Raw genomic sequence first — 26,290 nt, forward strand, 5'->3', positions numbered from 1 at the left:
TGAGGAAGATTGGCCCTGAGCTAAAATCTGTTGCCAATCTTCCTCTATTTTCTGTGGGATGCAGCTACAGTGTGGCTTGACGAGTGGTGCTAGGTCCGCACTCGAGATCCGATCCTGCGAACCCTGGACCGCCAAAGCAGAGTGCACAAACTTAACCACTACACCACTGGGCCAGCCCCAGATTTCTATTGTTTATAAGCTACCCAGTCTATGGTATTCTGTAGAGGCCCAGATGGACTAAAAGCAGTTTCAAAGTACAATTCAAGAAGTTCTGATGTTGAGCAGAAAAAACCACTCATTGTTGAGGCAAACAACTTCAGAGCCTGCCCACCTTCATGGTTATTAAGATCACAAAGGGACTCTTGCCAGCCTTTAAATTTCAAGAAATTAGTAAAGCATAAACAGTGAGCTTTTAACTGTGCCGGAGGAAAAACTGCAAGATGCACTCAGCAGATAAAGCTCTCAGTCAGCAGGCTAAGTAATCAGCTTTCATGTAAGAAGTGAAGCAATGCTCCCAGTTATACGATAAAATCTACAGCTTTGATACGAAGTTATTTATTAAAATAATTCCTGAGGCACTTTAACAATACAAATTTTATTAAAAAAATAAGTAATAACATCAAAACTGTTCAGCAAATCTATATTCAATGTAACCAAAATAAACAAACACCAAATTAAAAAAAATATACATCTATATATATATGGGCAAGAAACAAGTGCATTTTTTGGTCCCAATATTTTTTGAATATATTATCTTTATCCAAAGGAATTACATCAATGGCTAAGAAGATATGTATTAGATATACAGAAATGTAACTTTAAAACTTGTTTTAAGGTCTGTAGGAAGTGTTTTTTGCCAATTCTTTATGTCTTTGAACTCACAATCACTAAGATAACGATAGTCCCAAGATAGAGGATGTAATGACATCTAATAGTCTGAACAATTACCAAATTAAGAAGCTTCCAATAGGTAGCTACGTAAAATCTGTAGAGAATTCTAAGGAATTTCTCGGAGGTCTTAAAAAAAACAACACAAAACAAAAGTTTTAAAGAGAAGAGATAAAAGTGGCCATAACAAAACAGACATCAATAAATTTGGTGAAGAATAACAGAAAACAAAGATAACAAAATTAAATTAAACTTTAAAAAATTAAAAAAAATTTGAATATTAGTATTGCTGAAAACTCCTAGGGTTAATACTGGATAAAACTTTAAATGACAGTACAAATAATTCTAACTTTGGAACTGTAATTTTAGGAACTTGTTTTCCAAGAACATGAAAGTAACCTTAGTTCCCTACACAACCAGCTTTTATATTTGTTGGACTGCATGCATGTTAGAGGAAGGTTAAAGGGCAGCAGCCAAAATGCTTAAACTTCAACTTGAATGTTGAAGCATTGATTTCGATGGGCTTTTCTTGGTCATAATCGACCCATAATCTAAAGATCGAGAACCAAAGCCCCCAGTGGGAAGTTGTGCTCAATTTGGTGGGCCTTGAGGTCATCTCTGGTCAAATTAGCATCAGCCTTATGGGAGGCCAGTCATGAAGGAAGGGACTCTCCCCAAGATCTGATTTCTTAAGGCCACAACCTACAGGAGGTCTCACAGTCAAATAATTCACATTCGTTGGAAAGAGAGGACAGGCATCAGTTGTGTCCATCGAAGCGGGACACTGACCAGGAGTACCCTGGACATTTTTTGAAATTTCTGTGTTGCTTCTGCATCTGAAAAATATGAAAAATAGAACAATGACAGACAAGGAATGAGGAGAAAGACAGCTATCTGACCTAAAAATGTAAGACTTATAAGAAATTAACTAAGAAACCAGACAAAACAGACAAAAAAGATGAACAGCCATATTGTTTGGAATGCATTATTCTGAAGACAAGTACAGCAGAGAAAAACACAAATTATTTTAAGCAAAGCAAGAAGAGACCATAGCAACAAAAGTTATTTTTGGAGAGAGCCAACTGGAGAAAGAAAGCATATGTTAAGATATGTTAACCTGACACAAAGATAAGGTGGAATACGAGTCTAGTGCCGTCTGGAAGCTGAAAAGAGCTGAATAATGAGAGCTAGTGTCCTGAACTTGGCTGTTTAACCGCCTTCGTGTGAGAAAATACTTCAGAACTTTGAACTTAGGAAACTGCCTTTGTGTAAGAAAACACCTCAGAACTTTGAACTTAGGAAATTCCAACTTGTCTTGCACCAGGTTGCACGAGCTCCATAGAGCGGGAATCTATTTCAACAAGCGGCTTTAAAAACAAAAACAAAAACAAAATACTTTAATATTTTTCATTTCTATTAATGATACATTTAAAAAATGCAAGTGCTAAAATCTATCGAAGAAAAATGCACTGAATAAAAATCAACTTACTCAGAAAGGGGTTCAGAAGTTGAGGTACTTTCAGGAACTGAAATTAGAAGAAGAGTTTTACATTTAAAATGGCAAATATGATGAGTGAGATGATCAGTTTAATACATAAGAGCCCATATTGTGGCTGATCAAGAAATACTGGAATAAATATCAGAAATTCAAAGTAACGCAGTTAGAGATACGTACCATTCTCTATTATAACTTGGCAAGTATGAGTTTTACGTTGACTTAAGTGTTTAGCCATACGATCTAAACCAGAAGAATCAGTTAGGAAATCACATTTAAGGCACACCAGAGTAATGCCCCTAGGAAAAAAAGAAGACACAAAGAAAAGGTTATCTTTTATGAAAACCCATATACAAGTTCAAGAATTATTTTTTCATGTAATAACTCTTGATTTGCTTCTTATGTGTCAGGACCATCATTTCCCAATTTTGTTATATAAGCCCAATATATCTGAAATGGTACTTGCTAATATTTAGTGTTTTATGAACTGTTCCCTCTCATACCAGTTACTAAAAGATGAGTCAAGGGACCTACAGCCCAGTCGTGTCTCCACTAGCAGCTTGTATAACTAGTGCAAGGCACGATCTCCCCGGCCTTTGGCCACTTGCAAAGTAAGGCTGTAATACTCATCCATTCAGTAAGCATTTGCTGAGGACCTTCTTTATACCCTCTGTACTACTAGGTGTTACGGATACAAGAGTGAACAAAAAAGGGTGTGCTCTGTGGAGGCTACAATCTAACGTCTTATTTAAGTGATGATAAAATCAGAAAAGAAATGAGAAGCCTTTAAAAATAAATCATGTAATGTAATTATTGCCATTATCAGCTTATTAACAAAGCATAAATATACTTTTGCAGTTCATTTTAAATTTAGATACTTTACATTTAAGTATTTCACCTGTATAGGAATAGAGAGCAGCTGCGTACCTTACACTGACTTCTCCCCTGCAGCTCTAGTCCCAACAGCCTGATGTGTATTTCCATCGAGCTGTCACAGTGGCACACCAAAAAATCTGCATAAAACTGAAGTCATGTGCTTCCCGTCCCACCCCCAAAAATCACTCCTCCAGAACAATGTGAAAAAAAATGATACTTAGTGTATTCTGAGCTAAGTGAGTGTGGTATAATCAAAGTTAATTTACAATGCCTTTAGAAATGTTCATCAACAATTCCTTCTGTAAAATAACAAGTTGTATACTTTTCTTCATTTGAAAAAGAAAAAAACCCTAAGAATTATGAAGGCTATATATTGATCAAAAACAAAGAAGTGTTAGTCACTTTACTGGGTGTTGTAAACATCTTTTAAACATTGAAATATTGTTGGAGAGCCTTATTTTTTAAATTTTATAATGTAAATCCATGAAGCTTTCACCTTTTTTTCCTCCCCAAATCCCCCCCAGTAGATAGTTGTACACTTTTAGTTGTGGGTCCTTCTAGTTGTGGCATGTGGGATGCCGCCTCAACATGGCCTGACGAGCGGTGCCATGTCTGCGCCCAGGATCCAAACTGGCGAAACCCTGGGCCGCCAAAGTGTAGCACGCGAACTTAACCACTTGGCCATGGGGCCGGCCCCTGAAACTTTCATCTTAATGCCTAACACTACTGAAACAAAGTTTAGCCAGAGAATGTAGGCTATCTTCTCTTTGATCTAAGGATATAATGACTAGAACGTCATTATGTCCAGTAGCAATCATTTCATTTTCCAAACTAGGTGCTCCAGCACCACGTTAGAAAGAGTTACTGTAGGGGCTGGCCCAGTGGCCGAGTGGTTAGGTTCGTGCGCTCTGCTGCAGGCAGCCCAGTGTTTCATTGGTTCGAATCCTGGGTGCGGACACGGCACTGCTCATCAAACCATGCTGAGCCAGCATCCCACATGCCACAACTAGAAGGACCCACAACGAAGAATATACAACTATGTACTGGGGGGCTTTGGGGAGAAAAAGGAAAAAAATAAAATCTTAAAAAAAAAAAAAAGAAGAGAATTTTTAAAAAAAAAAAAAAAAGAAAGAGTTACTGTAAGTTTTCAATAGAGAGAATGGAAAAAGATCAACTGGTTACCTGAGAGTTCCAGAATGCTTCTTAAAAATATAAAACCGTTTACTTGGATGGTTGCTATGAGAGCTGGAAAGACAAGAGACAAATGAGATTTTATTATGTCATATTAATGTTACGACCATATTTCAAGTCCATGCTTAGTTTCTTATTTTTAAATAAAAGATCCTTATCTAAATTATAAATTTCTATTAGTCATCTCTGTTTAATTCAAGATTTTTATCTTACATTTCATTTTACCTGTGCATTTTCTAACAACATATTTCCCTGAGAATATTCTTAAATAATCTGTACCTCACCCTTATTTTAAAAAATCTCAAAGAGCAAAACTGCAAAGGGAATCAAATTAAATATTTTCAACTATTAAGAGCTGAAAACAATTTAAAAGGTATTTTCTAATAATGAATTTCGCTATAATATAAATTGTTGTGAATAATACTTATCACTTTCTAATCTTAATATACTTAGCAAGGGGAGAGAATCTGCATGGTCCTTGAAGTAAATGCTACTTGGGTTAAATGGCATTACTTACCATCAGTAAAATGAAATATTTAAAGAATCTTTTGCAATTACTAGGAGAGTTTTAAGGAAAAGGAATTAAAGGAAGCAGAGCTCATGAGTTAAAACAATGCTTCCTCCGCACAGAACAGAAAACTACTAACCAAATTTTGCAACCAGTGGTGACAACTTTTACATCCCCTTCTAAAGTGATAAGGAAAGCTTTCCCACACACGAAAGTCAGGCAGGATTAGCCACGGTTAGCATAGCACAGTATTATTCAAAGTGTGGTCCACGGACCAGCAGCATCTGCATCACCTGGGAACTTATTAGAAATGTAAAGTCTCAGGTCCCACTCCAGACTTGCTGAATTAATCTCCGGCAGTGGAGGCCAGAAATCTGTTTCAACAAGCCTTTCAGGTGACTCTTACGCAATCTAAAGTTTGAGAAGCACTAGCCCTCGCTTGCACCGACAGATGCAAACTAGCCAACACACCAAGTCAACGGTTACCCTTAGACACAAGGTATCTATCACGAGTATACCATGTATGCACAGAAAAAGAAAGATTCTGGCTAACTATAATCCCAAGGGAATACCCTCAGACTAGGTTGCATGGTGAATTCAAAGAACTGCTCTCTCAAGTAGATAAGACAGACATACAATATGAAGCAGAATGGCTGAATAGTACTGAATTCAAAGACAGGAATGATTCCTATGAGTGTCTGTGGTGATCAGGTCCTTCATAGAAGACGGTAAACTGAGAGGGAAGGAGAGGAGCATTCCAAGGAATAACAAAGAATAAGGAAAAGCCACTTTAGATATTGAATATGGGACAAACTATACACTGAGGAAGATTAAGTACTTTGGGGGACCTGACTTCTGGCACAGAGTTGGTATGAGCTGGGAGTAAAGGTACTCAACATCTGAGAAAATGAAGCTTCTGGACATATAGAGCTCAAACTTATGACAAAAGTCTACACTGGGTCAGAGTGAGGGTGTACCATTCAGGGGGAGGTACCTGAGGCAACAATGGAAGCAAGGACCCACTAAAATAGAGGAAATGCAAAGAGACCCACAAAACCCTTAGAAGAGTAGAATTGGAAGCTTTTCAGTTCTATATGAGGCTAACAGCGAGTAAGCGCTCAGCGTGTGTGATGACGATGTGGAGCAGGGTTGGGGCTCACTGGAAATTAGGAAAACGTTATGAAAGAAGCCTGGGGCCCATTGGCAATATTTTGGGATAGAATGGGACTGGAGATCCTACAAGACAGTTGAAGGGCCTATGGAAAATGGGACACGGGAGGCCAGAATGACCCATGGGTTTAAGAAATACCAAAGATAGTCTCCAGTTTAATCTCCTATAAATTAGGGGCAGAATTAAAGCCCCATGGTGGGGAGCCATGTGTTTGGCACAGAATAAGAGACTAGCATTCTTCCCGGCGTTATACTGAGAGAAAGGTGGGTTGGGGCCTGGTTTAGAGCGACCAAAGTACAGAGGCAGAACCACAGCGGTAGTTAGGAAGCAGAGTGGAAAACTGCAGGAGGCAAACTCTCAGGAAGCCATGATGAATGGCAGCAGATCAAGAGAACTCCACAGGCTTCAGAAACTTAAAGTGTGTTATTTCTCTCTGATGCTCCACGTTTATGCAAACGACACCTTGAGACAGACTGAGCTTAAAGGGTATCAGGGTGATAGTAATTTGGATTCTAGACGGACAACAATGTTTAACTTATTTGTGTTCTTTATAGATGCCAGTGAGTCAAAGGGGAAAATATCTATCAAATAGTTTGAGATGAAGAGTTGGATCTCTGGAAAACTCAGCACTGAAATTAGAGGATTTACAGTTAAGAGGTAAAAGATAAAACCCTGAGAGTGGTTAAGGTACCAGGAAAGGGAATGTAAAGAGGCAAGAAAGGTTGAAGAAAGAAAAGGTAATGAAACAGAGGAGTAGTCAAAAAGGAAGAACAAACGGTGATAAGAGTTTAAGAGAAGTTGAGGAGAAGAGTTTCAAAAGTGAGTGATCAAAATTATCAAATACTCTAAAGAAGTCACAGAGGAGTAGGAATGAAAAATAGTGAGTACATTTAGTGATTAGGACAGGACTGATAACCTTTAAAGGGGCAGCTCTAACTGGTAAGTGGGGGTGATACTCAAATTACAAAGGGTAAACAAATGACAAATAAGATAGTAAAGAATACTCCTTTACAAATGTTGACATAAAAGGAAGACAAGAAAATACGCAAAGTAAAGGCAAACCTCCCACATCCTAAGAAAAAATATCTAAAAATATTTGCAGGCAGAAGGAATGTGGTTGAGAGAAGAGATGAAAGGAAGGTGTAAAAGAACTGAATAGGGTTTTGGAGGAAATGGAGCAGAGGGACAGCACAAACTGTGAAAAAGTGGGACACGTCTTTTTCTGAGATTAATGTCTAGATAAAGGGAAAAAATACTTGAAGTAGAAAAAAGTTAACCTTGGAAAAAATGAAAAGGCTGACCTCTGAGTAATTAGTAGGCAAGGTTAACAACTGAGAGACTAGAATGAAATCTTGAGGGTACGGAAGAGGATTTAAACAGATGTTGTAGATAAAAACAAAGAGGTATTTTTTAAAACTCAGGACCAAATTAGAGTTAAAGGTCATGAATTCAGAGTTGATTGAATCAAGCACAGTTCGGTAATCTAGAACTAAGCACAGAAAAAGATCAAAAAAGATAAGCGATTCAAGGATAGAAAGGTTAAGCATGACTGAAGATGTCAAGGATTCTAGAACAAGAACAAAGGAACATTCAAAACAGATGAGCTTGAGAGTGAGATTGACTATAAAGTTGGATTGTTGCTGCTGGACCGGAAAGAGAGGTGAAGACTCTGAAAGTCTAGGGTAATGAGAATTCAAAGTGAATGAATATTGTATATGAAGAGGTGGAATGGCATGGTGGTAAGGAAGGGGGTACAACATGTCAGAGGTGGATGTGAATGCTGGCATTAAAGAAGTCAAGGTACCATGAGCTCAGGCTGATCATCAGGGGGAAAAAAAACCTCTGTGAGACAAGTGCTGAAGCCCTCAAAAAAGTGGGCAAATCTTTGAAACTTGTAGTTGATTGTGACCAAAAAGTAACATAGGAGTCTTGTTAGGATCTGCAAGAAAACCACTTTTATTAGTTACACCTTATTTCTGACTGAAAATAAATGGAAATATCTTAATTTGAATAATCAACTTAGCATATTGATGTCTGAACAATTTTTGTCTATTTAAAAAAATCCATCCTGAAGGAAGAAAGTAAGCTCCTATAATGAGGTCCAAATGAAAGTAACGTGGGCTCTGAAGATTTTCTCTAGCATAGAGTACCTGGTAGGTTCAAATAATGTAAACTGAATTGATGTATGAAAAGAAATTCCAACAGTACCATCATGAGTGGAATATCCCTATAGTCTTTCATTTCACATTTCAATGAACAAATGCAAAGATGGATGGCTTGGAAGATGAATGCACAGACAGACAGAAGAGAGAGAGGGAGGATCGAAGGCAAGAGAGAGAAAGAGAGAGTGAGAGCGCAGGCACACTTGAGCGCCAATCATGTTCTTAGCATCTTTGACAAACCTGGAGTCTCAAAGTGACTGATTTGAAGAGGATAACACTCATATGGTTACATGTATTTATCGGATAAATATTTTGAAAACATTTACAATTTTGTTTGAAAATAACCACTTTTGTGTGTGTGTGAGGAAGATTGGCCCTGAGCTAACATCTGTGTCAATCTTTCTCTATTTTATGTGGGATGCCGCAACAGCATGGCTTGATGAGCAGTGCTAGGTCTGAACCCAGGATTGGCACCTGCGAACCCCAGGCCACTCAAGCAGAGCACGTGAACTTAACTGCTATGCCACTGGGCTGGCCCCCAAATGGTAGCCACTTTTTGAAAGACTTAGAAAAACAAATTTCCCTAACAAACCTATCCTAATATCATTACTCTCACTGTTCTTAAAATTTTTTGTCCCACTAATTTCATGAGTTCTTTTGCTGGAAAATAGTACTGGGTAAGACTCTAGAAGTTCCCTACTGCTAGATCCTTTTAGCTCCTTGATGTGACAAACTGGCTTCTAATAAGACAAATTTGTTTTCAAAAAACCAACATCTTGAATGGCACTTTTGATTGGCAGTGTAACATCTTTAACTCACCTCACCATATGATTTATAAAGGCTTTGTTACAGTTAGTGTTGTATTTGCAAACATTACAGTGAATATATATTGAAAAGTGGCTTGCGAAATCTTTTATTTTGGAATGACACTCAATGCACTTGTGAACTCCCCGACGACACCTTATGGAGACAGAAAAAATGATAAAAATATATTATAAAACAAAAATAATAAGGTAAAGCCTTATTAACGTTTTATTAATTGAAGCCAAGCTGTTTAAAGTAACATCTTTAGAGATTTATAATTTGAAAGTTTGCTTTGAAATAACAAGCTAGAATAAGTGTAAAAAATTGAGCACTAGTTAATGTTTTCCTGGAATAAAAAGGATCATATTAACCAATTCAATTATCACAAGATATAAGCACAAAATGTAAGATCAATGTAAAAGGTGACATTTATACAATAAATCAGTAATTCAAGCTCTGCTCAGCAGTTGTAAAAAGTACCTTTTTATTATCTACTTGATCTTTATGCCTGATAAGTGATTATCATGGAAATGAGCAAGGAAGTTCTGTGATTTGGTAAACTATATTACAGTAAGCCTTCAATATTCAATATTAGATTAGTACTGTATATCAGCAATAAAAGACATTACCTTAAGTTCTTCAAAGCTATGCTGATTTTATTCTTTCTGTTGCGCTGTTTCTTTTGCTTGTAAGCGGTTTTTGCTTTGCGTTTAGATGTACGTCTGCGCTGCTTGCGTACAACAGGTTTACTTGCAGTGGATGCAGTTGCATGAGGCTTACTTGTCTTAGATTTACTTGCATTAGATTTTGTGGGATTCTTAGCAGTTGTACTTTTCGACTTTGGAGGTGAGACCTGAAGAGAAGAAGTGCTTGGAGTACTACTGGAAGATGTAGTTGATGGTCTTGAATGAAGAGGTCCAATTGAAGCTCGAATAGTAACCTATAAAAATGAAGACAATATACATTTTTAGAAAATTAATCATCACATTAATATTAAAAAGATCACTGCAAGCCCTCACTGGGTCCATTGGTTTTTGACAAGGGTGCCAAAACAATTCAGTGAGGGAAACAATAGTCTTATCAACAAATGGTGCTGGGACAACTGGTTATCTACATGCAGCAGAATGACTTTGGAACCCTACCTCATACTAGATACAAAAATCAACTCAAAATGTATCAAAAGACCAAACTGTAAGAGCTAAAAGTCTTTGGAAAAAACATAGAAGTAAATCTTAGGTTAGGCAATGATTTCTGTTTTTTTTTTTTTGAGGAAGATTAGCCCTGAGCTCACTGCTGCCAATCCTCCTCTTTTTGCTGAGGAAGACTGGCCCTGAGCTAACATCCATGCCCATCTTCCTCTACTTTATACATGGGACGCCTACCACAGCATGGCCTGCCAAGCAGTGCCCTGTCCGCACCCGGGATCCGGACCTGTGAACCCTGGGCCGCCGAAACAGAAAGTGCACACTTAATCGCTGTGCCACTGGGCCGGCCCAGGCACTGATTTCTTAAACATGACACCAAAACCACAAAAAGCCAAAGAGAAAACAGTTAAAGTGGACTTCAGAAAAATTTAAAACTTTTGTGCTTCAAAGGACACCATTAAGAAAGTGAAAAGGCAACCCACAGAATGAGAGAAAATATTTGCAAATCGTATCTCTAATAAGGGACTTGTATACAGAATACATAAAGAACTCTTACAACTCAATAAAAAGACAAATAACCCAATTTAAAAGTGAGCAAATAATCTGAATAGGCATTTCTTCGAAGAAGATACACAAATGGCCAATAAGCACATCAAAGGTGCTCAACATTAATAATTGTCAAGGAAAGTGCAAATCAAAACTCCAATGAGATATCACTTCAGGCCAACTAGAATGGATATAACAAAAAAGACAGATAATAACAAGTGTTGACAGGATATGGAGAAACTGCAATCCTCAGACATTGCTGGTGGGAATGTACAATGGTGTAGTAGCTTTGGAAAATGGTTTGGCATTTCCTCAAAATGTTAAACATAAGAGGCATCATATAACCCAGCAATTCCACTGCTAGGTGTTCTATGCCTAGCAGTTCCACCCAAGAGAAATGAAAAACTATGTCCACACAAAAACTTATATGTGGGGGCAGGCCCGGTGGTGCAGTGGTTAAGTTTGTACGTTCTGCTTCGGTGCCCTGGGGTTCACCGGTTCAGATCCTGGTGCAGACACGGCACCGCTTGGCACGCCATGCTGTGATAGGCATCCCACATATAAAGTAGAGGAAGATGGGCATGGATGTTAGCTCAGGGCCAGTCTTCCTCAGCAAAAAGAGGTGGATTGGCAGCAGTTAGCTCAGGGCTGATCTTCCTCAAAAACAAAACAAAACAAAACTTACATGTGAATTTTCATAGAAGCATTGTTTATAATAGCCAAAGGTGGAAACAACCGAAATATCCACCAACTGATGAATGGACAAATAAAATATGGTATACTCATACAATAGAATAAATTACAGCCATAAAAAAGAAGTACTGATACAAGGTGCAATATGGATGAATCTCAGAAACATTATGCTATGTGAAAGAAACCAGTCATAAAAGACCACATATTCTATGATTCTATCTATGTGAAATGTCCAGAATAGGAAAAGTCCTGTTTATAGGGACAGAAAGTAGATTACTCAAGTTTGCTTGGGGCTGGTGGAGGGGAAATAGGGACTGACTGCTAATGGGTATGAGGTTTCTTTTGGTGGTGAATGAAAATGTTCTAAAATGGATTATAACGATATTTGCACAACTCTCTGAATCTGCTAAAAATCATTGAACTGTATACTTTAAATGGGTGAATTGTATGGTGCATGACATATCTCAATAAAGCTGTTACAAAAAAATCACTGCAATACAAAAAGTTAGACACCATTATTTTGAAAATGGCAAGTATAAACTGCAATCAGTTAAGTCTCCCATTTATTCTAAATGGTCATACCAAACAAATGAATTTACCTGGATATTTATTTACTGTTGTAATATTACAGTTTTGTATTGATAGCATTTATATGTTAACACAGACATTAATGGTTAGAAGTTAGTGCGAATTATATAAAATCAAAAGAGCACATCCCATGGCTGTTCCATGCTCTGACATAACTAAATAGCTGTCACAAATATAGAGGTCAAAATTTAAATCTCAAAGCCCGAAATAATAACTCTGGAAAGGCCTGCATTACTTTTTGGTAACCATAAAACAGGTCTCCAGTAAATGTGACCTGCTCTCCCTGGGGGCTCATGGGGCAGGATTTATGGCTCCAAAGGCTATTGTGGAGATTACATCAATTCATCACACAGCATGGAGAGTTTAACAATATTCAGAATTTCCTTAAAGGGAGCTAACATAAAATTTGTCATCTAGGATTCATACAACGGAAATGTTCAATTATCCCATTGGTTAATAATGGAAAACACAGTCGCCTATTAACATTCTCTTCAATCATTTGACTATACTACTCCTGTGTACTTGAGGAGCAGCCAATAAGGAAGCCCTATGAAATACACGTGGTTTGGTATCATACAAAAACACTGAACCAGGAGTTAAAAGACCCAGGGAAAATCTCAGTACTACCTCTTCCTAGCCCCGTGACCTTAAGTAAGTAACTTAACCTCTCTAAGCCTCATCTGTAATATGGGAATAATCCCTGCCTTGTCTACCTCATTGAATTGCTACATGGATTAAATAATAGAGTGCGTGAAAAAGCACACCGAAAGCTTAATTCTAGAGTGCTACAAGACATTTAGAATTATTATTATAATATTCTAATATAGCATACTAATTATTACTATCATTATTAAGAGAAGATATGCGAAAGGACTGCACTGTTTACAATGGTATTCTGCACGTCTAGTCCCAGCATGGAATGAGTGGATTCCAGGAAAGGGATAATAGGGAAGGACACTGGACAGCTTCTCTCGCTCTAGACCTTCAGAGCATTGCTTTACGTTATTTGAGTTAATTCAAACAGCAGACATACTCACATTCAAAGATAAGTACTCAAAGCCAAATATAAATGGGAATTATTTCACTTTGGATTATGTATCCCTCCACTGGAGCAAACAGTCAAGAGCTGACTTTACATAAAGAAGTCAGAGAAAACGAGATGTACATAAGGCCAACAGGGAAAAGGAAATTTGTAGTCAGATATGTGTTTGCTCACTTAAAGCAGCAACGCCATTCAGGAGTAGAACTTGCTTCTCTGAGAGTAGACTCAGCAATATCAATTTCAACAAACTATGGCATTCAAGGCACTATGATAGATTCCAGGGGCACAAAGATAAATTAAACATGATTCCTGACCTTACAGTCTAGCAGCTGAAGCAGACACATATGCTGCCAACTGGAATAGCTCGAAAACAGCCTATAGAATATTGACACAACCTGTTGACTCAGTCTACGGTTAATCTAGTTGTACTCACTACAAAGGAAAATGCTCCAATATAGCACACGTCAATCAACTTCAGAAACGATGGATATAAGTTTCTCATTCTAAGCATAAGAATGATAAAACCTAAAATTAAAGTCTTAATGACAATCAGAAGTCATTTTTGATACTATACTCAGTAGATAAAACCAGGCAGGAGTCTATTTCTACTATCATACAAAATGTTAAAATACAGCACATTTTAAAACTCACTTTTGTACCAGGAGGCAATCCTTCAAGCTCTTTAGGCTTTATAAAGGTCCGATGCTGGGTCTTGTGATCCATTTTCTCCTTGCAGGTCAAAAATTGTAGTCTGCATTTTGTACAACGATGAACTCCTTTTTTCTGTTTACAACAAATGTTAGAAATAATAATTTCTACTCTCATGAATCCTGAGACTTAAAATTACTCTTAATTCTAATAGCTAAATAATCTCAAAACTAGTATTTTGCCATATCCCGTCACAAATAATATCAAACTATTTCATTTTTTAAAAGCGCTTCTTGCATTAATATTTGGGTTTCAAAAGTATTTGTTACCATATAAGCAATCAACATAAAAATTATGTCAATTAGGTTCCAATGGGACAAGTCCTATACCATTTGTAGTGTGAAAGCTTTTTTAATTATAAATTTGAAGTATAAACTATTCAAACATATGATACCGTAAAAATGAGCTATGCTATATTTTTATCCTTGAAAAGAGCAAATTCTTTTTGATTTTTCTTATTTCCATTTGTTTCACAAGTTGGCAAAATGAACTGAAATTTCTAAAACCAAACAAATTTAACCAGACACTCCCCAAAAAGCTATGTTATAGAAATGGTTGTATAAATCAGTGCTGTCCAACAGAACTTTCTACGGAATGATAATGTTCTATAGCTTACTGTCCAATACGGTATCCACTAGCCAAATTTGGTTATTGGGCACTTGGAATGTGGTAAGTGCAACAGTGGAACTGATTTTTAAATTTTATTTAATTTTAATTAATTTAAATTTAAACTGACACATGTGGCTAGCGGTTGTGATATTGGAGAGCATGGGTATAGAAGCATCAATCAGAACAACTCATCCCAATCTACTGTTTGACTGTGTTCCTTCTCAAACCCAGTCCTGTTATTTTACTAATGGTAAATAGGACCCAAGAGAAATCTAAGTCATTTGCTCATAGCTACTCAGTGTTCTTTCTACTATATAGTATCAATTGCAATATTTATGTATATGCTCTTATTAACTTAAAAAATATATTTTATATTCATATGTAAATTTAGAACACAGAAATACAAAAGAATATTTTCCCTAAAGCTGGATCTCTACAGGCCCATCACTATTTCCATTTAAAAGACAAATAATCAGTCCGGTGGGTGCAGCAAAATGGCGGGGTGAGCTGACCCGGGATTCTCTCCCCTCCAAAATACAACAAAAGATTGGAAGAACTGAATTTCAGAGAATAAACATAATGCCAGCTTGTTAGAGACCTAGAATACCAAGAAGGCGGAGATCATAAACCTAGCTTTATACCTTCCGAGGCGCTGGAACGGTAGGAGAGGACATCACTCCCTCCCCTAGAGTCTGCGATGGCTGCGGCGCGGGTCGGGAAGGAGCGGGGGAGGGGCCGCGTGACCGGGGGATCATCCGGGACTCCTGCCGCTGATTCGCTGATTCAGTGGAGACCCGCTGATGGGGGGGGGAAGCTGACGGGGGGGGGGGGGGCAAGCTTTCGTCTGCGGGGACCCTATAAATCAAGGGCCTTGGGAGACCAGAGAACAGAACTGATCTGAACCCAGACCGGTGCGCGTGTGAGTAACAGCCCCTCCCCCCTAACAAAGCCAGTGGGCGCAGCCATCTTGCCCCGAAGGCGGAGAGCTAACACGCCGCTCTCGACCCCCATCTAGTGGCGACAGGCTGTAACTGCAACTGAATTCTACCACCATGAGAAAAAACCGCTCCTCTACCATCCAGCAATTTATAAAAGCCCCAGACCAGAAGGAAAACAATAAAAACACAGAATTAAGTCCTGAGGACTTGGAATTAGGTAAACTAAGTGATAATGAATTCAGAGCAGCTATAATCAAAAAACTCAATGAGGTAGAGAGAAAGATAGAGAAACAAGCCGAGTTCTGGAGTTACTTCACAAAAGAGGTTGAAATCATAAAGAAGAATCAAACAGAATTACTTGAGATGAAAAACACAATGGACCAGATAAAACAGAATACGGATTCCCTGAATGCCCGTGTAGACAATATAGAGGAGCAAATCAGCATAATCGAGGACAGACAGGCTGAATGGCGCCAGACAGAGGAAGAAAGAGCCCTAAGAATTAAAAAAAATGAGGAAAATCTCCGAGAGATAATGGATTCAATGAGGAGTAAGAACATAAGGATCACAGGAATTCCCGAGAATATGGAAAAGGAAAATGGAGCAGAAAGTGTGCTTAACGAAATTATTGAAGAGAACTTCCCAAATCTAGGGATCAACGGAGAAATGTGTGCAGAGGAGGGTTTTAGATCTCCTAGATTTGTCAATGTAAAAAGACCCACCGCAAGGCACATAATAGTAAAGTTGGCAAATAGGAATGATAAGGAAAGAATACTCAGGGAAGTAAGAAAAAAAAAGAGAATAACCTATAAAGGAGCCCCTATCAGACTGTCAGCGGGTTTCTCTACAGAAACCCTACAAGCTAGGAGAGAATGGAGTGATATATTCAAAGCTTTAAAGGATAAAAACCTTCAGCCAAGAATACTCTATCCAGCAAGAATTTCCTTCAGATATGAGGGAGAAATTAAATCTTTTCCAGGCAAACAAAAGTTAAGGGAATTTGTAACTAAAAGCCCTCCATTACAAGAAATCCTCAAGAAGGCTCTCATACTTGAAAAAAGAAAAAAGGGAGAAAGGGGACACAAGCCACAGACTAGGGAGACCGATGGATAGAACCAGAACAGGATAGCAAATACTCAACTATAGCATTAGGGTAAAAATAAGGAAACTACCAAAACAAGGACGATCTTAGCACTCTAACTACAAATTAATAAGACGAGTTGGAATAAAAAGTGAAAATAATTATTTAGGAGGGGAAGAGCAAAGGGTCTAAATCAGTATTGGTCGAGTAAGTAAGAGACCACCAGAGAATAGACTATATTATACACGAGATTCTAAATACAAACTTCAAGGTAGACACTAAAATAAAGTACAGAACAGAGTCACAAATCATAGATAAGGAAAAATCTAAGAAACCCAGCATAAGAAATTGCAGTATTAAATGGATAGTCTAAAGCACACAGGAAAAGAAACACAGGAAAACAAGATAATGAGCGACAGATTGACAGCATTAAGTCCACATGCATCTATAATCACTCTCAATGTGAACGGATTGAACGCTCCAATAAAAAGACACAGAGTGGCAAAATGGATTAAAGAACAAGATCCAACAATTTGTTGCCTCCAGGAAACACACCTCAGCCCCAAGGACAAACACAGACTCAGGGTGAAGGGGTGGAGGACAATACTTCAAGCAAATAGCAAGGAAAAAAAGGCAGGTGTTGCAATTCTCATATCAGACCAAGTGGATTTCAAAATAAGACAGGTAAAGAGAGACACAGAGGGACAATATATAATGATCAAAGGGACACTTCATCAAGAAGAAATAACGCTTATAAATGTCTATGCACCCAACACAGGAGCACCAAGATTCATAAAGCAACTATTAACAGACCTAAAGAAAGATGTTAAAAACAACACAATAATAGTAGGGGACCCCAACACCCCACTCACATCAATGGACAGATCATCCAGACAGAAAATCAACAAGGAAATAGTGGAGCTGAATGAAAAACTAAAACAATTGGACTTAATAGACATATATAGATCACTCCACCCTGAAGGAGCTGAATACACATTCTTCTCAAGTGCACATGGAACATTCTCTAGGATAGACCATATGCTGGGAAACAAGGCAAGCCTCTACAAATTTAAAAAAAATTGAAATATTAACAAGCATCTTCTCAGATCATAGTGCTATAAGGCTAGAAATTAATTACAAGAAAAAAGTTGAGAAAGGCACAAAGATGTGGAGACTAAACAACACACTACTGAACAAGCAATGGATCACTGAAGAAATTAAAGAAGAAATAAAAAAATACCTGGAAACAAATGAAAATGATAGCATGCCAAACCAACTCATATGGGATACAGCAAAAGCTGTATTAAGAGGAAAATTCATCGCAATACAGGCACATCTTAACAAACAAGAAAAATCCCAAATAAGCAACCTTAAAGCACAGCTAACTGAACCAGAGAAAAAAGAACAAATGAAGCCCAAAGTCAGCAGAAGGAGAGAAATAATAAAAATCAGAGCAGAAATAAATACTATTGAAACGAAAAAGGCAGTAGAAAGGATCAATGAGACAAAGAGCTGGTTTTTTGAGAAGATAAATAAAATTGACAAACCACTAGCCAGACTTACAAAGAAAAAAAGGGAGAAAGCTCAAAATAAACAAAATCAGAAATGAGCGAGGAGAAATAACAACAGACTCTGCAGAAATACAACAGATTACAAGAGAATACTACAAAAAGCTATATGCCAACAGAATGGATAACCTAGAGGAAATGGATAAATTCTTGGACTCCTACAATCTCCCAAAGCTCACTCAAGAAGAGGCAGACAATTTGAACAGACCAATCACAAGGAAAGAGATTGAAACAGCAATCAAAAACATCCCAAAGAATAAAACCCCAGGACCAGATGGCTTTCCTGGGGAATTCTACCAAACTTTCAGAGAGGCTTTAATACCCATCCTTTTCAAGCGATTCCAAAAAATTAGGGAAGATGGAACACTTCCTAACACATTCTATGAGGCCAACATCACGCTGATCCCAAAACCTGACAAGGACACCACGAAAAAAGAGAACTGCAGGCCAATATCACTGATGAACATGGATGCAAAAATTCTAAACAAAATTTTGGCAACCAGAATTCAGCAATTCATCAAAAGAATCATACATCAGGATCAGGTGGGATTCATACCAGGGACACAGGGATGGTTCAACATCTGCAAATCAATCAACGTGATACACCACATCAACAAACTGAGGAATAAAAACCACATGATCATCTCAATAGATGCAGAGAAGGCATTTGACAAGATCCAACAGCCATTTATGATAAAAACTCTGAACAAAATGGGCATAGAAGGAAACTACCTCAACATAATAAAGGCCATATACGACAAACCCATAGCCAACATCATACTCAGTGGGCAAAAACTGAACCCCATCCCCCTGAAAACAGGAACGAGACAAGGATGCCCTCTATCACCACTCTTATTTAACATAGTACTGGAGGTCCTGGCCAGAGCAATCAGGCAAGAAAAAGGAATAAAAGGAATCCAAATAGGGAGGGAAGAAGTGAAACTCTCGCTGTTTGCAGACGACATGATCTTATATATAGAAAACCCCAAAGAATCCATTGGAAAACTGTTAGAAGCAATCAACAACTACAGCAAAGTTGCAGGGTATAAAATCAATTTGCATAAATCAGTAGCATTTCTATACTCCAGTAATGAACCAACAGAAAAAGAACTCAAGAATACAATACCATTCACAATCGCAACAAAAAGAATAAAATACCTTGGGGTAAATTTAACTAAGGAAGTGAAGGACTTATATAATGAAAATTACAAGGCCTTTCTGAGAGAATTGGATGACGACATAAGGAGATGGAAAGACATTCCATGTACATGGATTGGAAGAATAAACATAGCTAAAATGTCCACTCCACCTAAAGCAATCTACAGATTCAATGCCATCCCAATCAGAATCCCAATGACATTCTTTACAGAATTAGAACAAAGAACCCTAAAATTCATATGGGGCAACAAAAGACCCCGAATTTCTAAAGCAATCCTGAGAAAAAAGAACAAAACGGGAGGCATCACAATCCCTGACTCCAAAACATACTACAAAGCTACAGTAATCAAAACAGCATGGTACTGGTACAAAAACAGGTGCACAGATCAATGCAACAGAATTGAAAGCCCAGAAATAAAGCCACACATCTATGGACAGCTTATCTTTGACAAAGGAGCTGAGGGCATACAATGGAGAAAAGAATGTCTTTTTCAACAAATGGTGCTGGGAAAACTGGAAAACCACATGTAAAAGAATGAAAATTGACCATTCTTTTTCACCATTCACCAAAATAAACTCAAAATGGATTAAAGACCTAAAGGTGAGACCTGAAACCATAAGGCTTCTGGAAGAAAACGTAGGCAGTACACTCTTTGACATCAGTATTAAAAGGATCTTTTCGGACACCGTGCCTTCTCAGAGAAGGGAAACAATAGAAAGAATAAACAAATGGGACCTCATCAGATTAAAGAGCTTCTTCAAGGCAAATAAAAACAGGATTGAAACAAAAAAACAACCCACTAACTGGGAAAAAATATTTGCAAGTCATATATCTGACAAAGGCTTAATATCCTTAATATATAAAGAACTCTCGCAACTCAACCACAAAACATCAAACAACCCAATCAAAAAATGGGCTGGAGACATGAACAGACATTTCTCCAAAGAAGATATACTGATGGCCAATAGGCACATGAAAAGATGCCCATCATCGCTGATCATCAGGGAAATGCAAATCAAAACTACACTAAGATATCACCTTACACCCGTTAGAATGACAAAAATATCTAAAACTAATAGCAACGAATGTTGGAGAGGTTGCAGAGAAAAAGGAACCCTCATACACTGCTGGTGGGAATGCAAACTGGTGCAGCCACTATGGAAAACAGTATGGAGATTCCTCAAAAAACTAAAAATAGAACTACCATACGATCCAGCCATCCCACTACTGGGTATTTATCCAAAGAGCTTGAAGTCAGCAATCCCAAAAGTCCTGTGCACCCCAATGTTTATTGCAGCACTGTTTACAATAGCCAAGACGTGGAAGCAACCTAAGTGCCCATCAACAGACGAATGGATAAAGAAGATGTGGTACATATATACAATGGAATACTACTCAGCTGCAAAACAGAACAAAATCATTCCATTTGCAATAACATGGATGGACCTTGAGAGAATTATGTTAAGTGAAATAAGCCAGCGAGAGAAAGATAATCTGTGTATGAATCCACTCATACGAGGAATTTAAAACTATGGACCAAGAACAGTTTAGTGGATACCAGGGGAAAGGTAGGGTGGGGGGTGGGCACAAAGGGTGAAGTGGTGCACCTACAACATGACTGACAAACATTAATGTACAATTGAAATTTCACAAGATTGTAACCTATCAATAACTCAATAAAAAAAAAACTGAAAAAAAAGAATAATAAAAAAAAATTACGTCAATTAGGTTCCAATGGGACAAGTCCTATACCATTTGTAGTGTGAAAGCTTTTTTAATTATAAATTTGAAGTATAAACTATTCAAACATATGATACCGTAAAAATGAGCTATGCTATATTTTTATCCTTGAAAAGAGCAAATTCTTTTTGATTTTTCTTATTTCCATTTGTTTCACAAGTTGGCAAAATGAACTGAAATTTCTAAAACCAAACAAATTTAACCAGACACTCCCCAAAAAGCTATGTTATAGAAATGGTTGTATAAATCAGTGCTGTCCAACAGAACTTTCTACGGAATGATAATGTTCTATAGCTTACTGTCCAATACGGTATCCACTAGCCAAATTTGGTTATTGGGCACTTGGAATGTGGTAAGTGCAACAGTGGAACTGATTTTTAAATTTTATTTAATTTTAATTAATTTAAATTTAAACTGACACATGTGGCTAGCGGTTGTGATATTGGAGAGCATGGGTATAGAAGCATCAATCAGAACAACTCATCCCAATCTACTGTTTGACTGTGTTCCTTCTCAAACCCAGTCCTGTTATTTTACTAATGGTAAATAGGACCCAAGAGAAATCTAAGTCATTTGCTCATAGCTACTCAGTGTTCTTTCTACTATATAGTATCAATTGCAATATTTATGTATATGCTCTTATTAACTTAAAAAATATATTTTATATTCATATGTAAATTTAGAACACAGAAATACAAAAGAATATTTTCCCTAAAGCTGGATCTCTACAGGCCCATCACTATTTCCATTTAAAAGACAAATAATCAGTCCGGTGGGTGCAGCAAAATGGCGGGGTGAGCTGACCCGGGATTCTCTCCCCTCCAAAATACAACAAAAGATTGGAAGAACTGAATTTCAGAGAATAAACATAATGCCAGCTTGTTAGAGACCTAGAATACCAAGAAGGCGGAGATCATAAACCTAGCTTTATACCTTCCGAGGCGCTGGAACGGTAGGAGAGGACATCACTCCCTCCCCTAGAGTCTGCGATGGCTGCGGCGCGGGTCGGGAAGGAGCGGGGGAGGGGCCGCGTGACCGGGGGATCATCCGGGACTCCTGCCGCTGATTCGCTGATTCAGTGGAGACCCGCTGATGGGGGGGGGAAGCTGACGGGGGGGGGGGGGGGGCAAGCTTTCGTCTGCGGGGACCCTATAAATCAAGGGCCTTGGGAGACCAGAGAACAGAACTGATCTGAACCCAGACCGGTGCGCGTGTGAGTAACAGCCCCTCCCCCCTAACAAAGCCAGTGGGCGCAGCCATCTTGCCCCGAAGGCGGAGAGCTAACACGCCGCTCTCGACCCCCATCTAGTGGCGACAGGCTGTAACTGCAACTGAATTCTACCACCATGAGAAAAAACCGCTCCTCTACCATCCAGCAATTTATAAAAGCCCCAGACCAGAAGGAAAACAATAAAAACACAGAATTAAGTCCTGAGGACTTGGAATTAGGTAAACTAAGTGATAATGAATTCAGAGCAGCTATAATCAAAAAACTCAATGAGGTAGAGAGAAAGATAGAGAAACAAGCCGAGTTCTGGAGTTACTTCACAAAAGAGGTTGAAATCATAAAGAAGAATCAAACAGAATTACTTGAGATGAAAAACACAATGGACCAGATAAAACAGAATACGGATTCCCTGAATGCCCGTGTAGACAATATAGAGGAGCAAATCAGCATAATCGAGGACAGACAGGCTGAATGGCGCCAGACAGAGGAAGAAAGAGCCCTAAGAATTAAAAAAAATGAGGAAAATCTCCGAGAGATAATGGATTCAATGAGGAGTAAGAACATAAGGATCACAGGAATTCCCGAGAATATGGAAAAGGAAAATGGAGCAGAAAGTGTGCTTAACGAAATTATTGAAGAGAACTTCCCAAATCTAGGGATCAACGGAGAAATGTGTGCAGAGGAGGGTTTTAGATCTCCTAGATTTGTCAATGTAAAAAGACCCACCGCAAGGCACATAATAGTAAAGTTGGCAAATAGGAATGATAAGGAAAGAATACTCAGGGAAGTAAGAAAAAAAAAGAGAATAACCTATAAAGGAGCCCCTATCAGACTGTCAGCGGGTTTCTCTACAGAAACCCTACAAGCTAGGAGAGAATGGAGTGATATATTCAAAGCTTTAAAGGATAAAAACCTTCAGCCAAGAATACTCTATCCAGCAAGAATTTCCTTCAGATATGAGGGAGAAATTAAATCTTTTCCAGGCAAACAAAAGTTAAGGGAATTTGTAACTAAAAGCCCTCCATTACAAGAAATCCTCAAGAAGGCTCTCATACTTGAAAAAAGAAAAAAGGGAGAAAGGGGACACAAGCCACAGACTAGGGAGACCGATGGATAGAACCAGAACAGGATAGCAAATACTCAACTATAGCATTAGGGTAAAAATAAGGAAACTACCAAAACAAGGACGATCTTAGCACTCTAACTACAAATTAATAAGACGAGTTGGAATAAAAAGTGAAAATAATTATTTAGGAGGGGAAGAGCAAAGGGTCTAAATCAGTATTGGTCGAGTAAGTAAGAGACCACCAGAGAATAGACTATATTATACACGAGATTCTAAATACAAACTTCAAGGTAGACACTAAAATAAAGTACAGAACAGAGTCACAAATCATAGATAAGGAAAAATCTAAGAAACCCAGCATAAGAAATTGCAGTATTAAATGGATAGTCTAAAGCACACAGGAAAAGAAACACAGGAAAACAAGATAATGAGCGACAGATTGACAGCATTAAGTCCACATGCATCTATAATCACTCTCAATGTGAACGGATTGAACGCTCCAATAAAAAGACACAGAGTGGCAAAATGGATTAAAGAACAAGATCCAACAATTTGTTGCCTCCAGGAAACACACCTCAGCCCCAAGGACAAACACAGACTCAGGGTGAAGGGGTGGAGGACAATACTTCAAGCAAATAGCAAGGAAAAAAAGGCAGGTGTTGCAATTCTCATATCAGACCAAGTGGATTTCAAAATAAGACAGGTAAAGAGAGACACAGAGGGACAATATATAATGATCAAAGGGACACTTCATCAAGAAGAAATAACGCTTATAAATGTCTATGCACCCAACACAGGAGCACCAAGATTCATAAAGCAACTATTAACAGACCTAAAGAAAGATGTTAAAAACAACACAATAATAGTAGGGGACCCCAACACCCCACTCACATCAATGGACAGATCATCCAGACAGAAAATCAACAAGGAAATAGTGGAGCTGAATGAAAAACTAAAACAATTGGACTTAATAGACATATATAGATCACTCCACCCTGAAGGAGCTGAATACACATTCTTCTCAAGTGCACATGGAACATTCTCTAGGATAGACCATATGCTGGGAAACAAGGCAAGCCTCTACAAATTTAAAAAAAATTGAAATATTAACAAGCATCTTCTCAGATCATAGTGCTATAAGGCTAGAAATTAATTACAAGAAAAAAGTTGAGAAAGGCACAAAGATGTGGAGACTAAACAACACACTACTGAACAAGCAATGGATCACTGAAGAAATTAAAGAAGAAATAAAAAAATACCTGGAAACAAATGAAAATGATAGCATGCCAAACCAACTCATATGGGATACAGCAAAAGCTGTATTAAGAGGAAAATTCATCGCAATACAGGCACATCTTAACAAACAAGAAAAATCCCAAATAAGCAACCTTAAAGCACAGCTAACTGAACCAGAGAAAAAAGAACAAATGAAGCCCAAAGTCAGCAGAAGGAGAGAAATAATAAAAATCAGAGCAGAAATAAATACTATTGAAACGAAAAAGGCAGTAGAAAGGATCAATGAGACAAAGAGCTGGTTTTTTGAGAAGATAAATAAAATTGACAAACCACTAGCCAGACTTACAAAGAAAAAAAGGGAGAAAGCTCAAAATAAACAAAATCAGAAATGAGCGAGGAGAAATAACAACAGACTCTGCAGAAATACAACAGATTACAAGAGAATACTACAAAAAGCTATATGCCAACAGAATGGATAACCTAGAGGAAATGGATAAATTCTTGGACTCCTACAATCTCCCAAAGCTCACTCAAGAAGAGGCAGACAATTTGAACAGACCAATCACAAGGAAAGAGATTGAAACAGCAATCAAAAACATCCCAAAGAATAAAACCCCAGGACCAGATGGCTTTCCTGGGGAATTCTACCAAACTTTCAGAGAGGCTTTAATACCCATCCTTTTCAAGCGATTCCAAAAAATTAGGGAAGATGGAACACTTCCTAACACATTCTATGAGGCCAACATCACGCTGATCCCAAAACCTGACAAGGACACCACGAAAAAAGAGAACTGCAGGCCAATATCACTGATGAACATGGATGCAAAAATTCTAAACAAAATTTTGGCAACCAGAATTCAGCAATTCATCAAAAGAATCATACATCAGGATCAGGTGGGATTCATACCAGGGACACAGGGATGGTTCAACATCTGCAAATCAATCAACGTGATACACCACATCAACAAACTGAGGAATAAAAACCACATGATCATCTCAATAGATGCAGAGAAGGCATTTGACAAGATCCAACAGCCATTTATGATAAAAACTCTGAACAAAATGGGCATAGAAGGAAACTACCTCAACATAATAAAGGCCATATACGACAAACCCATAGCCAACATCATACTCAGTGGGCAAAAACTGAACCCCATCCCCCTGAAAACAGGAACGAGACAAGGATGCCCTCTATCACCACTCTTATTTAACATAGTACTGGAGGTCCTGGCCAGAGCAATCAGGCAAGAAAAAGGAATAAAAGGAATCCAAATAGGGAGGGAAGAAGTGAAACTCTCGCTGTTTGCAGACGACATGATCTTATATATAGAAAACCCCAAAGAATCCATTGGAAAACTGTTAGAAGCAATCAACAACTACAGCAAAGTTGCAGGGTATAAAATCAATTTGCATAAATCAGTAGCATTTCTATACTCCAGTAATGAACCAACAGAAAAAGAACTCAAGAATACAATACCATTCACAATCGCAACAAAAAGAATAAAATACCTTGGGGTAAATTTAACTAAGGAAGTGAAGGACTTATATAATGAAAATTACAAGGCCTTTCTGAGAGAATTGGATGACGACATAAGGAGATGGAAAGACATTCCATGTACATGGATTGGAAGAATAAACATAGCTAAAATGTCCACTCCACCTAAAGCAATCTACAGATTCAATGCCATCCCAATCAGAATCCCAATGACATTCTTTACAGAATTAGAACAAAGAACCCTAAAATTCATATGGGGCAACAAAAGACCCCGAATTTCTAAAGCAATCCTGAGAAAAAAGAACAAAACGGGAGGCATCACAATCCCTGACTCCAAAACATACTACAAAGCT

At 38.0% G+C, this 26,290-nt stretch overlaps 1 protein-coding gene across 1 annotated transcript in view; it reads right to left on the reverse strand.

The window, feature by feature from the left end:
• Window positions 1–579: 579 nt before the first annotated feature.
• Window positions 580–26,290, reverse strand: part of ZNF280C (zinc finger protein 280C) — a 129,356-nt gene continuing 103,645 nt past the window's right edge. The window contains exons 14-20 of the mRNA XM_014852962.3: window positions 13,761–13,892; window positions 9,725–10,035; window positions 9,111–9,251; window positions 4,442–4,504; window positions 2,564–2,682; window positions 2,378–2,414; window positions 580–2,255 (exon numbers count right to left, since the gene is read on the reverse strand). Coding sequence (XP_014708448.1) covers window positions 2,240–2,255; window positions 2,378–2,414; window positions 2,564–2,682; window positions 4,442–4,504; window positions 9,111–9,251; window positions 9,725–10,035; window positions 13,761–13,892 — 819 coding nt within the window. The 3' untranslated portion in view covers window positions 580–2,239. The remainder of the gene's footprint in view (window positions 2,256–2,377; window positions 2,415–2,563; window positions 2,683–4,441; window positions 4,505–9,110; window positions 9,252–9,724; window positions 10,036–13,760; window positions 13,893–26,290) is intronic.

Source organism: Equus asinus, chromosome X (assembly GCF_041296235.1).
Source record: "Equus asinus isolate D_3611 breed Donkey chromosome X, EquAss-T2T_v2, whole genome shotgun sequence".
Classification (NCBI taxonomy): Eukaryota; Metazoa; Chordata; class Mammalia; order Perissodactyla; family Equidae; genus Equus; species Equus asinus.